The sequence below is a fragment of the Aulonocara sp. 'chitande type north' Nkhata Bay genome, linkage group LG20 (assembly GCF_057382095.1).
Source record: "Aulonocara sp. 'chitande type north' Nkhata Bay isolate Kocher_YH1m ecotype deep benthic linkage group LG20, A_spYH_male_GT1.1, whole genome shotgun sequence".
NCBI classification, from domain to species: Eukaryota; Metazoa; Chordata; class Actinopteri; order Cichliformes; family Cichlidae; genus Aulonocara; species Aulonocara sp. 'chitande type north' Nkhata Bay.
The window spans coordinates 12,227,528-12,244,618 of record NC_141363.1 but is presented as its reverse complement, the minus strand read 5'-3'; the positions used below and the strand labels follow the sequence as shown (position 1 = coordinate 12,244,618).

Below are 17,091 nucleotides of genomic sequence, written 5' to 3'. Positions count from 1 at the left end.
CACTTTTAATAAAACAGACATTTCATCCTCACAACAGCAATGTCTGGACAGAGAGGGTGAGGGGAGGGGGGGCTGGGTGAGGGTTCCCTCTGCTGATAGGCTGGTTGCTCCTGATAAGTGAGAGGGAATTGGATAAAGAAAATTGAACTGTGCTCCCCACAGTGAGCGGAACATGAGCAGGCGTGTGTGCATGTGTGTGTGTGTGTGTGTGTGTGTGTGTGTCTGTGTGTGTGTGTGTGTGTGTGTGTGCGTAAATGTGTTGAACTGACTCATCTTGGCTGGCATTTATTTCTCCTCCAGTGTCTACTAAACAACAATAATGTAGCAAAGAGAACCCGGATCACAACCATGCTCGCTCCCCTCTCCCTCACATATTTACAGGAAAAATTAATACATTCAGTTAATTCACTAAGTAACAAAGCTAATTAATGTGTGTGTGTGTGTGTGTGTGTGTGTGTGTGTGTGTGTGTGTGTGTGTGTGTGTGTGTGTTTTTAGCAGAAATCACATGGTTTCACATCCAGTTTTCCAAACAGACTCGTGTTGCTTTTCCCATTCCTACAAACTTTACCCACAGTCCCATCATTAATTTTTCTACTGATGAAAGACTCACACAGAACCCCCCAACACCCCTCTCCCACCTCCCACCCCCCTTTTTAAACACTGTCAGATCCCACTTGCCTGTTTTTATAACTATTTACAGAAGCAGCATTCTAACCGTCACAAAAACCCACCCACCCGCCAGCCTCACTCACCCTACCCTGTGCCAACAAAATCCTGGTCCCACCCAATAGAGAAAAAAAAAATTATATATATATATATATATATATATATATATATATATATATATATATATATATATATATATATATATATATATATATGTGTATATGTATATATAATGACACCTGTCTTGCCGCCCCGTTCCATACACTACCCACATCTTACCCTGTTCTAAAAGAGCATGCCAAGTTTAACAATGAACACAGAAAATGTCTCTATACAGAAAAAAACACCCTTAAAAATGTTTTTTTTTCTTCTTCCTCCCACAATGGTGGACATGGACGTAAGACAAGATTTTAGTGGCAACAAATAATCGTCATCTTGCTCCATTTTGGGATTTTTTTTGTAATTAATTAATTGATAAATTAATTTTTTTAGGTGCTGACAGGGACTGGTTTTAGTCAAAAGAAAGTCCTGTCATTGGGGTTTTGGGGGGCCATGTTATGAATAGTGGGAGGGTAGTTTTCAGGGTCTCTTAGGCAACAGTTGGCCTTGGGGCAGCTGGGAAGGGTCACAGGTGTTTTAGAAGGGAGGAGAAGAGGGGTACAAGGGGAGGGGCAGGGGTCGTCTATATTATTTTTGTTTAGTTTATTCTTTTTTTTGTTTTGTTTTAAAGTCAGAGGTGGCGGGGACTTGGGTGGCCGTTGTGGTAGAGCTTCTGCTTGATGTGGACCATGTTGCCACTGGAGTCTTCCAGCTGTCTGAGCTGGGCTCGGCGACGGAGGTCTCGAAGGTTGCAGAACTGGGGCAGCCATGACCAGGATGGAGTATCTGAAGAAGAAAGATGAAAAGAAGTTACGTGTGACTGAGTAAGTCATTTATTTTTTATTGGAAGTCATAATTTAATTTGTTTGCAAAAGTGCAGAGGATATGGAATCACACGGGCCGATTTACCTGCTCATACATCAAGCTGAAAATACAAAAAAAGCAAAAATGTTGTGGGTCGTTAATAACCTTATCCCTTTCTTCATCTGATTGTTGAGAATTGTTAATATCTAATCAGCCAATCACATGGCAGCTAGTCAATGCATTTAGCCACGGTCAAGACACCTTGCTGAAGTTCAAACTGAGCATCAGAATGGGGAAGAAAGGTGATTTAAGTCATTCTGAACAGGGTACGGTGGTTGGTACCCGACAGACTGGTCTGAGTATTTCACAAACTGCTGATCTATTGAGACTTTCCTGCACAACCATCTCTAAGGTTTACAGATAATGGTCTGAAAAGGGGAAAATATCCAGTGAGTAGCTCTCAAAAATGTCTTGGTGTTAGAGGAGAATAGGCAGACTACTCTGAACTGGTAGCAAAACTTAAGTAGCTCAAATAACCACGTGTAGCCATGCATGCACCCTGAATGCACAACATATATAAAATTTTGAAGCAAACCAGCTGCAACAGCAGAAGACCACACCTGTCAGCTACAATTACCATAGCCTCACCAAACGTCGTCTGGTTAGATGAGTCTTGATGTCTGTTGTGACAAATTTAATGGTAGGGTCACAATTTGGTGTGAACAAAATCAAAGCATGGATCCATCCTGCCTTGACACTGCTGGTGGTGTAATGACAAAGTTTCTCCCTTTTTGAACAGTGTACCCATCTTCTGATGGCTGCTTTCCACCAAAATAATGCCATGTCACAAATAATGCCATTTCATGAAGCTCGAATCATTGCAAACTGGTTTCTTAAACACGACAATGAGGTCACTGCACTCAAACAGCCTCCACATCTTAATCCAATGAAGCACCTGGGATGCGGTAAAACGGGAGAGTCACATCATGGAAGTACAGGCAACAAATGTGCACCAACTGTGTGACGCTTTCAAGTCAGAATTAGGGCAGTACTTTTAATGAAATTACACCGAGGTTCTGCATCAGTTGCCAGTCATTGATTATAGTACAGTAGGATACTAACAAAGTTCATTCAAAGTACTTTTAGCTGAACCACTAATCAAGATAAAACTATAGCAACACATAGATCCCCGAATTCCTATATGTAACATGTTAGTATTCCACCAGATCTCCGGACTACAAACTCTCTCTCTCTACTTTTAAATCACGTTTCAAAATCCATCTATTCAGAACTGCATACACGTCATTATACATCTTAGTCCATTTTTACCCTGCTCAGCTTTTATACTTTCATGCTTGTTTTTCCCCCTCTCTTTCTTGTTTACCTTATGTTTAAATTGTATTTTTCCATGTTTTATTATATTGTATTGTTGCTACTGTTCTGTGCTATTGTAAGGTGACCTTGAGGGTCTTAAAGGCGCCTATAAATAAAATAATAATAATTATTATTATTAGTATTATTATTAGTAGTAGTAGTAGTAGTAGTAGTGGTAGTAGTATTGTATGAATTTTGCCCTAGATTCAGTTTAAAAAATCATTTAACCCTCTTTCTTCAACTTTCAGGTTGTACACTTAAGTGTTTCAAGACAAATATTTTTATTAGTAGTAGTAGTAGTAGGAGGAGGAGGAGGAGGGGGAGGAGGGGGAGTATTCAAGTCTTATATGAAACATAAATAGGAAATGTTCAATGGGAATGAGAAATTAAATGTGAAAACATTTTTTTCTGTGTCGTTTCTATATGTAATGGAGGAACTCAGAGTTTGAGCCTTTTAAAAGACCCAAAAACATGAAAATGTCAATATTTCATATAAAAATAGCCAAAAGACTGAGCTGCTAGACAGTGGAACTAAAGAAAATGCCTCAGCGATGATGTTAACACAAAGTATGGGGACGTGAGTATGTGGTTTATTAAGCTGCACTGTCATTCGCACATGCAGTTGTGTCGATGTAAGAAGCTGAATGCAAGCGTTTAAAGACACCAAAGCCGAGCAGCTAGACGACACACTCATGAGCTCAACACACACAATAGTGTAAAATCCTAAAATCCTTCTTAGCCTGGTTTTCTGGTTCTAAATCCAGTTAGAGTATACAAGGCATATCAGCAACCAGACACACAAGCTGGACTGATCTCAGACCCATGAACCTCCTTTTATTTGACCTTAATGTCATGATCTTTCTTTCTTAAACTTTTATGAACTAGAAAGAAGAAAAAAAATCAAGAATCTGTATTTACAAAACCAACTGAAATTAAAAAAAAATTAAAAAACCCTTTGTGGTAAATGCCATTAGTTTATACTGGTGAAATTTGCCAATACAACCTGCATGATGACGCTTTGGTGTGTCTGTTTATTAGGATATTTACATGAGTGTGAGTCAACCTCCTCCACGAGGTGTTGTTTGCACTGTAATATCTGCCGACAAATACCCTCCTTATTAGAAGAATTAAATAAGACAAATAGGCTACTTATCAGGAGGAAACATTCACTCTTCCAATGTATTTGGGGCTCTTCCTGAATTATCTACAATCCAGCTGCTAAAATTGATGTGACGTCAGTGTCAGTGATATCTGATGATCTATCTGTTAGTACATTTTTGTGATTTCCAGACGTGTTCTAAAGCAGTTGTGCACGATAAACATGTTGCAATGGAGAATCATTTATCAAGATGATCCTCAGTCGACTTTTTGTTTGCTTGTTTGTTCTCTTTATAGACATCTGTGCATTAATTGCATTAATTCAGTAAAGATATTTGTGTGTGTGGGGGGGGGGGGGGGGGGGGGACTTGAAATGAGCAAACTGTGCAGTTGGAAACTGACTGAAAATATAAATACATTTTGGCCTGACTCACACTGGCTTTAAAAGCAAAGGTTTGCGCGTCGATTTGTCCTTTAATAGTTTCTATTTTTCATCCTTGGAGATAAGATGACGAGAACCGTGATGGCTCACGCGTCACTTTTCTGCTCTGAAATGAACAAATTTCTGGGCTAAATGTTTCGATGGCCAAACGGGTAAACTTACTGTGTGTAACAGTCTCAAAGATGGACGAGCTGAATGTAACAAACAAACAAACAAAAAGAGAATCAGACGAGTAATGTTCCTCTTTTGCCTGGTATAAGCGTAATGAAAAGAAAGGAAATTTATATATATCACATTTCATTACACATAAAATAAAATAAAAGTCAGTTTATGTCTGTGAATTTTGCACAACGATGTTACATTTTTATTTTGTCTTCACAACAAACGTAGCTTTTTATTCTGTGGAGCAGAAGCGAGCTGTTTACGACGGAGAAACCGAGACGAGAATTAAAAAAAGAAGAAGAAGAAGAAAGTTTGAAATATTGCATGTGAACTGTAAATGGCGTCACTCTTCACGCGCGCCGCGGCATTGCCCTTGAGCGTTCACATTTGTGCTTCGACTGTTGCATCGGTGACTGTGTCCTGGCATCGCTGCCATACACCAAAATGGATTTCACATATGACATTATACATATTTAAGACACAACGGATCCATCGGACTCCACCCAATTAGCAGCCATCACATCACACGTACAGAATACGCGTCTCAAAGGCCGATCTGGCGTGAAATTTGTGTCTGTGCCTGGAAACAAAGTAGAATTTATTTTTTTCATTTTTATTTTTTTTTGCAAATGCGAGGTGCATAATGTGAGGAGGGGAGTGGCGGGGCAGACGTTTGTGCTTGTCAGGTTATAAACTGGAGCCGGCGAGGCGGCGCGAGGTCCACAGAGACAGCAGAGAGAGAGAAGGAGGGGAGAGCCCCAGACAGCAAACCCAGTATAGCAAATGGCCCTGCTAGAGGATGAGCAAGAAAAGAGGGGGTGGTGGTGAAGTTAGGCAAGAGCTGGTGGGGGGGGGGAAGTGTTCTGTGGATGAGAGGAGGTGAGGAGGAGAGGGAGAGAAAGGGAGAGTTATTTATAGCTGTGAATGGGTATGCTGTCCACAAGGACTGCTCTGAAGGGTATCCAAAGGAAAAGGGGCAACCAAGACAGGTTTCTCTCATTTGAATAAAAGGATGGAGGTGGAGATTGAGTCCGGAGGAATGATAATGGCATGGCAGGAGAAGAGGGAGGCAGAGATACAATTGTTATGCTTTAAATTTAGAGCGGGGGGGGTGCTAAGTCATCGTTTTCTCAATTTGTGTGATCGTTGTTGCGTTTTTTCCGTTTGGCCTTTCGAGTTAGGCGTTCACGGCAAGGCAGCAATAACAGGAAAATGTATTTGCAGCAGGAAGCACTGTAAAGGAAACAGACAGGAGTAGATTCAATAAGTGAAGAAGAGGGGGAGAGAGGGAGGAGCTAGACGAGGAATTAGGAGGAGGAAAAAAGGGAACAGTGTGCATCTGAGTGCGCTGTGTATGCGTGAGTGCGTGTGCGCGCATGTGTTTGTGCGCACGTGTGTGTGCGCATGTGTGTGTGCGCGTTTCTCACTTGCTATTCCAGCTGCTCTTCCCCTCGTTCTATTTTTAGCTTTGGAGGGGAGTTTGTGTGTGTGTGTGTGTGTGTGTGTGTGTGTGTGTGTGTGTGTGTGTGAAGTGGGGGTGGGGATGTGACAGCATCTCCATCCTGCTCCCCACCATCACACACACTCTCCTCCCCGCTCTGTCAGCCTCACCTTCGCTCCTCATCTCGGGGAGGCTAAACGAGTGTGACCTAGCACCGGCACATACAGAGAAATGAGGGGTATTCCCTCCAAGTGCCAAAAAAGCCCCAACTATTCTCCCCATTCTATAAGTGCTGCTAATGAATATGGATGTTCTTCTTTCCCTGGGTGTTTTTTATGATGATTTTTGCACTGTTGTACTAATGCACTGCAGAAAACCAGCATTGTTCTCAATTCCATGACTGTGCAAAGCAGCAGCAGCCAGCAAACATCAAAGGTTTTACTATTCGAGCACGTTGTTCATTATAGCTGCAAACGAATGGTAAAACCTCCATCCTAAAGCCCCATATTAGTGCATTTTAAAATCACTGTCACTCTTTGATCAGCTCTTGACAGATTCCCATCCCGCCTGGGGAGCTTTTCCATGGCGGTCCCAGTATCCAGGTCACATATCATCTACTTTATCCTGAAAACTGAAGATCCAGGCCACCTCCTCATCGTGGGGCCTGCCCCAAACTCTCTGTACCCGCTACAGCATAGAGACAACAGGATAGTGCAGTTTTCTCCATGTTTCAACATTCGGTGCCTCCAAACTCGGCTGAATTGCAGCAAAAGAATTGCTAAATGTTCATGAGCGTTTCCAAACATGACTTCAATCCTGGCGGGGTGGGAAAAGGCTGAGAACCCACCATGATCGTGAGCTGTGAGGGACTTCATGCTGTCATGTCATGATTTCACACGTGCGTCTAGTGGCTGTTTAACTTTGGCACCACTGAAAGCTTTTTCATTTCTTTGCTCGAGCCCGCACAGGCGCATAGGCCTAACGGTGCCGGCGAGCTGTACAGCACATGCTCTGTCTCATTAAATCTGCCGCGTTTGCTTTCTTTTGCAAAAGTAACATGCATCCTTCATCTGTCACGAGGAGATGGGGAGAGAAATGAGACGGATATTTCAGGGAGGGAGCGTGCCGACAGAGGGAAATAAAGAGGCAACTATCACACTCAGTTGGATTTAAACACACGGTATGTGGGAATGTAGCATTCTCTACAGCGCAGCAGATGGTGGGAGTGAAGTCATCTCACTCTCTGTTTTTCAAGCCTGGTTTAAACCAGTCTTGGTGATTGCTGTGTGTGTATTCTTACACATATGGGTGACAAATTAAAAGAATAACCGACAATAAAGACTCGCTTTAATACCTGTGAATCCCTTTAGCAACATCTCCTGCCCTGTGGATTGCTTTCTTGAAGGTTGAAAATCTGGGATATCTCTGAATTGATTTGCAGTGACCCGTCGTGCTAAGTGGATACAACGGAGCATCACAGAGGCACTGGATCCCTTCATTGTAGGGCTCACAGATTCAGGCTTTTTCTTTGATTTGTCACTCATCACTGTGTATCACACTGATGATCACACCACAGCAGTGTTTGCTTTAAAATAAAAAATGGTTTGGTCAGATTTCCCTCATTAATCAGTTAACTTCCAGGACTTCCACCGCATTCATTCAGTGTAATATCAGCGGTGACAGTTTTCCTTTTTGTCATCCACTGCGCTGATGCTCCCACGCGCTTCATTATTATACTTTTAAGCAAAGATCTTGGAGAGCCGGAGATATGGCACTTGATGAGCAAAGATGGTAGTAGAAGTATCATTTCCAAAGGGGAAAGAGCTCTTTAAAACCATCATTTGGAGCAAAGTCAGAAACTTTATAAGCATTTTTATCAGATTGGATTAGTGACTCTATACATGCAGTTTTTATGTCTTAGTGACCACTGTGATTAAAGCTTATTTAGGCAATGCTTCAAAGTAACTTTCCAAATAACAGCCCATTTCAATGTTGCTTCCAAGTGGCAAAACTTGCTGCTAGAAAGACTATTAGAGTATCCATGTAATCCAACTCACAAAGTTACAACCTCCAGTTACACCTTCCACTGAAATGCCTCTCTTGTTAGCTTTCTCAAGTGCACGGTGTTGTATAGTGTGTGGTGTACACGGCAGCTCTATTACAGATACAGAATGACACACGCTAACGTGAACTGATTAGTCTGTGTGTCCGTGTTAAAAGCATCTCAGTAAACACATATTTCATGTTGCTATGTGTGTGTGTGTGAGTGAATGTCTGAATTCATGTGGAAAAAGGTACTGCCTCTGAAAAGATTGCTTTAACTGACTGATATTGATTTAAATTGAACTGGCCACCTCATATCACGCCTGGACTCCATTTAAAAAGGTTTTCCAACCTTGCAACTGCTTAATAAGCGTCACAGCCAAATGGAGCGCAGCCATTCTTTGTAGTTCATTTAGTCTGGTGACCTCACGTAAATCCTAGGACAGCTCCACCCACCTTCAGCTGAAGAGGAGGTCCAATCAGCATATTACTGGAAATACCTTCAGTGGAGGTTGTTTTTTTTTTTGACATTTTTTAATATGTCACAACCAAATTAACATGGAAGTATAATGATGGCTGAATTTGCTTCAGCTGCTTTGGTTTCTGGGCTCTGATCTTGAACGTGCTGGTTTAATATCACACTCACATGGCTAAGTGGGAGAGATGAACAGAACAGAGGATCTGTTGATGGCGTTGGCTGATATGTCTACTATGAAAGACTCATAATTAAGAGCCCAGATTCATGTTTTCTGTCAGTGTAGCTGGGAAAACACAACTACTTGATCACAAAGATGTTCCAATAGCAGATGTAGATTTTATGAACTGTTTTTCATTGTTATTGGTAAACATAATACATGTTGGAATAAATGAAAGTTATATGAGAAAATAAATACCACTATGGAGGTCACAACAGCTTCCCAAAAGTGAAGCCAAAATATTTCTGTGCTGCTGACATCAACTTCCATTAAATCCTGTGTTAAGTGGGGCATCGGCACAATGTCCCCAGTTACTACAGCGCAGACACTCACAAGTGCAAGATGGCAGCTCTTATTTCTGAGATAAGTTGGCTTCACTTTTGGACATAAACAAGAAGTGTTGATGCATCATGCACCTTTACAGATTTGCTATGGAGCTGTCATCAAAATCTTTTGAATTTTAGTGTCTAATTGTCATTCTTTAACGAGTTAAATGCTGGAGCCGCTTTAAAGCTGTCAGTGGATACTACTCCACTACCAGAAACTCTGGAAAGTCAGTACAACTAAAGTTATTTTAGTACACCTTTGCCTTTTACACCTTTGTAAGTATTTAAACCAGTTATCTGAATATTTTTAGCACCATAGATGTGGTGCAAAATGCACAAAAAGATAAAACGGTCTTTACTTTTTCTGGAGTTCCTCACGTGTCTATCCTCGGTCCCTGATTGTTCTGTAATAAGAAGCTAGACTTGGGATGTATGACTGTGAGATTCCATTTTTATGTAACTCAACCAAACTGTAAAGCAAAGTGAAAATGTCAGCACAGAAAAATTTCTCACAATGCACAAATCTCCACATAGCATTATTAACGATGTCATGTAACACAACCAAAAATGCAGGCCTGTCATTAAATGTTTTATTGAAGGAATAAAGTTTTATTTAAGAAGAGGGGTTTATTAAGCTGAGATTTCTTTTTCTCTCTTTTGGAGCCTCCATAAATGTCACGTTGCTCTAGTCATTGTAGAAGAGACATCAACATATTACAGTTGTTTCAGAGCACTGCTCTCAGGCCAATCAATCAAATCTACCATATTACCTAAATCCTCATCTCCATTTAGAGCCTACCTGGAAATTGAACAACTGATGTGGTGTGACTGGTTAACCCCATGACTGCTGCTTGGAAAATCCCTGTTGAGATTGGAACCTTTTAAAGGACAAAGTCAATGCATCTCAGGCTTGCAAAGTTAGGGTTTTCCTATAGATCCACTCTGAACACTCAGCTTTATCTTTAGCACTGCCATACATTTTCCCCAAAGTTTTGTTTTTCATTTCCTCTTGCGCTGTTTACTTGTTTTGGAAAAGTGTTACGCATGTTCATTATTTATTATTAGTCTACACTTATGCTTGGCTGAACTTTCAAACAAGGAAGTTATCTAGCCACGAATGTCATAATCATAATTGTTAATTTGCTAAGTCGGACCCTGCAAAGCCACTTTGTCTAGTCGTCCCAATTAAGTTCAACCGAATGGAGGTTTTAATTGGAGGTTGCATCATCTATATTACATATTTAAAATCCCATTAATATTCTGTTTTACTTGCATTGCTATTTTGCTCTTATAGCATCCCCAATGAGCTCATTAAAGCTCTAACTTATCACAGACCCTAAACAGAACTTTTCTGGGTGAGCCGTTTATCCAAACACTTGATGTAAACCTAGCCCTAGGCTAAAAGGACACACATCTTCCAATGCAAAAATAAGTAAGTTTAAGTCTAGAACTAGGCTTAATTCTTCTCAGGTAAACTGAGCTTAAATATGTGAACTTTAATCCAAGCGAAGATGTCAGCTGTTCAGTTTGGCTTAATGCTAACACAACATTCGGGCTCAGAGGCCGATGCTGAATAACATACCAGCGTGCAGCAATAGACACAAGTGATTGCACTAATGTATTTAAAAATGACATACCTGCAGGGAGTTTAATGTGAGTCAGCAGTTTGGGAAAGACAACATTAAAGAGTGATTTTATGTTGTCCTATCAAGTAATGAGCTGAATACATCCCGAGCATAGAAATTACACTTAATGACAGTGCCATTACATGAGCATATGACTGCTGTTTCCTGCAAACAAATTAAGTATTATTAGTGAAATAAGGTGTGAGATATGTGGACTGTCCAAAAAAAAGAAGAAAAAGAGGACAGCCGTTTAAATTTAGCTTCAGCTCAGCTGGTTTGTCTGATGTGCCTACGTCTGAATCATCGCAGTTGGAAGGTTTCGCTGTGATTTTTTTTCCAAGAGGTCGCAGTAAACTGAGAAAAAAATCAGCAAGAAGAGCCAAAAGTGGGCCAAGCAATGGGGGTAAGGTCATTTTCCAGAGCTCTACCAACTGCTGCGTTAACCTGGCAAGCACTTAGAGATCCAGATACATTGCGGAGAGTTACACGAAAAGATCTTTCTGCGTTTTTGCTAATACCCTGCAATAAAATACACGTTATTTCATTACATATTACATTTTTTCCAGTCTTTCAAGCATTTGTGCCTCAGGATGTTCAACTAAAATGAATAAAAACTTATATGATGTTAAAGTATTGCTGAGCTTGCGTATAAGCAGCAGATAAACAGCAGGCAGCGTCCATCTTACCGTAGTATCGGCTCGCCCTCCAGGCCCTGACGGCACAGTGTAGGACTCCATCCAACCACAGCAGCAACCAGCTGATGCAGAAGCCCAGTAGCAGTCCCAGCATTAAGTCCATCTCCTGCTTGGTCACACTGTCACTCACAAAGTAGTTCTCTGAAGAGTCCACCAAGGAATGGTCCCCATCGTATGGGATTACATAGTGGACATGATGCCTGGGGGCGAGGGCAGACAGGGCAAAGTGATGGAAGAGTTAATTATGCTCTATGTTTGCATCTTATATAACCCTTCTAACTAGGGGGGTGTCTGGAGATTTCTAAATTATGATAAGATTGCACAAATCCGCACTTTGCTGTTAACCCCAGAAGCCTTCTCAGGGAACCCATGGGTATCTCCGGGCTGCACTTTAGGCAGAAAAATTCACGGCGGAGTTGTGATTTTTAAATTTGGAGAAGCAGCTCAAGGACTGAACACAGAAGGGTTTCTGCCTCTCTCAGTGACGATAGTTGAAGTGCCTCTAAGCAAGGCATTTACTCCCATATTCTACCAGCTCAATAAATGCCTTCCTGAGCAAATAGGACATGTATATAATGCAAACTGTACTGGGTGCTCTGGTGTGATCTTGTAAACATCAGTTTGTTTGTTTTTTCACTTTACTTTAGAATTAAAAGTGTAATTTAAAGCCAAACCAGCTCCTGTTAGAAAGTCTCTTTAATTTGCTCCAAATAAGAGAAGCAAGAAAGAAGGCAATTTTATACCTTTACCACAAATTCACAGGGTGCCTGATTGCTACTAAACAGGTGTTCACATCTCACAGGGGAACGCATGGAAATGTTCCACCCATAATGCACAGAGAGGAAGAGGACAGCTTATGCTGCATTACAAGTAAATATATATATAGAGAGAGGTAGATGGAGAAATAGAGAGAGAGATACATAGACAGATACCAGTGCATATGTGTATATATACATGTGTATAGAGAGAGACAGAGAGAGAGTGTACACATATATATATATATATATATATATATATATATATATATATATATATATATATATATATATATATATACAGATACACACAGTAGGATCTGAATAAAGAATAAAAGAACATCCATAAAGCTCTGTACATCCACTACTGTAGCAAGTAACTAGCTATGGCTATCACATTGCCTCATTGTCCAGAACTGCCCTCCCCGCTACTGTAAAATAGATTCACTTGATGTGAAAGCCTCACTATACAGGTATTGCCTGGCCTCCTGGGAGGGGATGAAGGCGTTTTCAATATAACAACACAGGCAGCTGTCTGACAAACACGGTGAGGGAACGCAGTGGGAGCTGAGAGATTTACCTGTTGGAAGTGAGTCCAGATGCACTCACGCTCTTTGGGACATTACTTTGATAGCAGGATTGGACCGAAGGAGGTTTGTGAAGACCTGCTAGACTAAAGACATGCTGCAGCAATTTAAAATAGCTTCTAACTTCTGTAAATCTGAATGGCTTGCAACTGTTTGATTAGATTTCTCTGTCTCTGACATTACTATAGTTAAGACTGTTAAAAGTGCATTAAAAGTTAAGGTATGACTCTGTTCTCTGTATCATGAGCAGCTACAGACAAGCACAAATTTGAACTTCATTAATGTAAATTCCACCCACGCTGCGTGACTGACAGATAATCTCTGGACACTGCGCTGCAGGAACTCTACAGCACTTTAAAACACAAATAGATCTTGCAGATGAGCACCTGAAGCATCTTGCTAAAGAAGTATGACCACATGGGGGATCAAAGCAGCCTCTGAAGTCCATTAACAGGGAAACATCTAAAAAAAAAAAAAAAAAAACCTAAGCAATGTGTAATGATAACCCAAAATGTCTATCCAGATTCATTTATTTCCCCTGAAGAAGGACCTTGCTGAAATACTTATAAGTTTCTTGTAGCACATAAGTTTTCTTGTGCACCTTTTTTCCCTCCCCAATATAAAAAAAATCAGGTCAAGAATTTTGTGTAACACACGCAGTCCACTCCTGTATCTTCCCCATCACGGATACAGCTGTTCTAAGGCCAGGCTTGAGCCCATCATAGATCCTACAACCACATCCAAAACAGAGCATGAGCACTGCCAAATAAAATGACACTGGCTGTGTCCTCAAGCCTGATAAGGTGAGCACTGTGGGCGTCCCGACACCTCCACGCCTCATGGATGGAAGGGCAGGCAGGCGAAGTCAACGCTCTGCTCTATTCATCCACGTATCCCACGTTTCTGCTGTTTGTGTGAAAACAGATGACTGGCTCTCATTCAGGAGTATTTCCAGGTCAGTGAAAGACACTGTGGTTACCTGAGCACTAGCAGGAGGAGCAGAGGTTTTACTGTGCATACTGTTCATTAGCATGGAGGTTTATTTGATCACTTATATGAGAAGGGTTTTTTTAATCATTAGTCTTTTTGCATTACTTACTGAAAGAAATCCCTTTGGCCTCTCAGCAGTAGCAAACATGACATGCCTGTCTAAATATTCCAGGAAAAAAAGCCCATCAGTGATGCATCATCTCATCTCAGAGCTGTACCCAAACATGCAATTTATTTTATTTATTTTTTGGCCTTGAGTAAACTATATCACATCACATGTATTAGACGCCTTTCAAAACTTTGACTTGGACAAGCATAATATAATTGCCTATGATTGATGGTGACCCATTTCTGGATTTAGAGGCTAAGAAAACACACACACACACACACACTGTGGAACTGCCCTCTTAATGCTGCTAATGAACTGCTAACACATCAGCCCCCTCACTGCAGCATGAACACTATGGGCTGCTGTTTTCTTTGAGTGTGCATCTGTTCAGCTTGCACCAATATGAATAGTGAAAATTCTTCCCTCTAAAGCCTCTGTGTGTTCTTCTAGCTGCTTGTCTGCAGAGCACAGACCAATCAGGATCCAACATGAGGACACTATAGGTGTGCACCCGTTTGTAAAATAGGAGTCTTACTTTAAATCCTGCTCTAATATTGTTGCCATACCCTCAGGCACTGAGGAGAGTTAGGAAGAAGAAGAAAAAAACACAACACAGAGGCCCACTTGTGCCATGGCTCACCCATATATCTAGCCTGTGTCATATTAAGTGCTTAATGATGATGGAAAACACGTAATAATGCTCATTAAATCCAAATTAATACATTAATGAGTGTCATGCTGTTGTTTTTCCACACTTCAATCCCCGCTCTCACCGTGACAGCAAACAGGTAGGCTGGTGAGCAGCCAGCTCCCTCAGCCCTGTAGCACTTCCTAAGCCATAACCACCTCACTTCGGCACTTAGGATCATAATTGGCCCCAGCAGGTTATATTCTTGCCGTGTAGGCCTGCGTGTGAATAGCACGGCGCACTTGATGCTCAGATTGTTTTTGAAACGGCCTCACATCGCTCGTAGTTCATTACCTATTTATGGCTCCGACATACACCTTCGTGTATGGAGCAAAATCAGAAATCCTCACCGCCACCGGTGGTATAAAAAAAAGAAAAAGAAAAAAGCAGCACACGGCGATCAAACGTGAGATCGAGCGAATAATAACGGGTCTGACAGTCGTGTAGCCTGTGAGAGCGCCGACAGGTTTGGCTTCACCGCCGGAAATCTTCGAGGCCTCTTCAGCAATTAAGAATGGACGACTAAAGAAGAGAACACACACGCGTGCACACACACCATGAAGCACACCATGTTTAACCCGAATATCGTGCTGGATGATGGCATTTACCTTCCACAGTTGCAATGACAGACGCGGTCCTCCCCTCGTAGATGCGGTAAGATGTAGTTGTGAAAGCGATCCAGTAGTGCGTTCATGTCCATTAAACAGGCTATCGCCTGCAAAGAACCATTCCAGTCAGCTGGGACATGTCAAGCAATAGGCTAGGCTATTACCACAGACAGCGAATAATTCTTTTCATTAGGTGCTATTAGGATAAATAACAGCAGGCTATAAAGACCACAGAGACATGAGTGAAAATAGTCTTGGCAGATCCTCCCGATTCTAAGAGGGGGGACTCTTGCCTCAAACGGACTTAGATTATTTATTTATGACGGCAGGTAATTATAGGTAGGCTAACCTACTTCCTCGTGTCAGTGATAGGCCTGCTGTAGTTTCTTGAAAATGTGATAGGCCTACATTTTTGAGGCATTTCTGTCAAATCGGGAGGCTCTCAGCCCAGTGAGGAAATAAGATCGTGGCCGAGGGAGGTGAAGGTGTCTTACCATTACAACTGAAGCACCAAGAATCATAAAAATCATGGTGGTTGTGATCATATGCATCAAAACTTCCAAACTGGCCGCCGTCCTGTTGCCCGGGGTTCTACCCGCGGCGGTGGAGACGCTCCGGCTGGGCTCTGGGCGCTCTGTCCCGGCAGGAGCAGCTCATGGAGCCGCCGCCGCCGCTCCTGGCTCCCCGTCCCTTCAAACTGCCCGGTCTCCCTCCGTCCCCTCCTACACACGGCAAGCCGCTAGCCTTCACTGCGCCCTCTCCATCCAAGTATCCTGATCTCCCCCCACCCCCCCACGGTAGGTCGGATGCGGCTGCCGCTCGATCCAAGGAGGCAGTCTTCTCCTAATCACCGAGGCAAAAGTGATCCGTTCCTTCACTCGCGTCTCTAGCTGTATCCCAGTTTAAAGAAACCATAAAGAAAATGAATGAAGGATTCCCCTGATATCCTCTACGGAGTGCCCCGGTATCCTCTCTCCCTCCTTTCCTAAGTTATTCCACACCGGTTCTGCGCTTCAGATTAATGCCGGTGTCCTCCATGGGAGAAGACGGTCGATTTCTTTTGCCTGGACGTTTCAAAGAGCTGCACCAACTCCTCTCACGGCCATCGCCCTCGTCTTTCTCGGAACGCTTGACAACATCGACACGGGGTCCACACAGCTCCAGTCGGGAACTAGACCCACCCTGCGCCCCGAGTCCACTCCGTATCCAGCAACGGCAGCTGCATCAACGCCCGGAGCCAGGATTATCCCATCCTGGCTTCCAGCAGCTACACGAGCATCCACTCCCACCTCTAGTGCATGCGCGCACGCACGCTTTCGCGTTCGCGCTTCTATGCGCGCGAGAGAATCTGTGTATAGTGGGCGGTGTGAGAAGAAAGAACTGCAAGCCCGCTTTAAGGCAAAGGCCTGTAGGCTCGTTATTTACAGGACACCGGCAGAGGCACCGATGGCACTCGTCATCATGATTTAACCTGCTTTATCCCCACAGTAACCCCCCCCCCCCCCCAACCCTAACACACACACACACACACACACACACACACACACACACACACACACACACACACGCCTGCCTTGTGTTCTACTTCTCCCCCAGACACTGCTGCTCCTCTGTTTCTGACTCTGCACCATTTCTGCTCACAACATGCCGCTTGTTACATTTCCAAAATGAGCCTAAGGTTAAAACTTGTTTTGGGGTGTCATTTGGATTACTTGTTTAGGCTACAGTGGAAAGTGTGGAAATTCAGAAAACGTCGAAACTTCTGCAAAATAGTGATAATATTCTACTGGTGGAAATAATAAAGGCCAGTGGTTTCAAAGACTAGTTCTGGTGTGGCATGACATCTGTACCATGGCTCATTGAGCTCACTGAGTAAACATCCT

The 17,091-nt window shown here is 42.5% G+C and overlaps 1 protein-coding gene across 2 annotated transcripts; it reads right to left on the bottom strand.

The window, feature by feature from the left end:
• Positions 1-887: 887 nt before the first annotated feature.
• tmem240a (transmembrane protein 240a) lies at positions 888-16,636 on the bottom strand. 2 transcript variants are annotated; one of them, XM_086278036.1, is made up of 4 exons: positions 15,703-16,636; positions 15,209-15,315; positions 11,463-11,671; positions 888-1,552 (listed from the first exon to the last, which is right to left on the bottom strand). In XM_086278036.1, exons 1-4 carry the CDS (start codon positions 15,757-15,759, stop codon positions 1,398-1,400), a joined length of 528 nt encoding a protein of 175 aa, XP_086134162.1. In that variant the 5' UTR covers positions 15,760-16,636; the 3' UTR covers positions 888-1,397. The 2 variants fall into 2 exon arrangements, with proteins under 2 accessions (XP_086134162.1, XP_086134163.1); XM_086278037.1 differs by lacking the exons at positions 15,209-15,315; positions 15,703-16,636 and adding an exon at positions 13,200-15,161.
• Between the last annotated feature and the right edge of the window lie 455 nt (positions 16,637-17,091).

Bases quoted from the DNA above. Each gene is read 5' to 3' on its own strand.
- tmem240a (XM_086278036.1), bottom strand. From the start codon at position 15,759: ATGCATATGATCACAACCACCATGATTTTTATGATTCTTGGTGCTTCA. The intron at 15,316-15,702 runs GTAAGACACCTT...GGTTCTTTGCAG, and splicing joins TTGGTGCTTCAGTTGTAATG to GCGATAGCCTGTTTAATGGA. The intron at 11,672-15,208 runs GTAAATGCCATC...CCTCGCCCCCAG, and splicing joins TGTCATTGCAACTGTGGAAG to GCATCATGTCCACTATGTAA.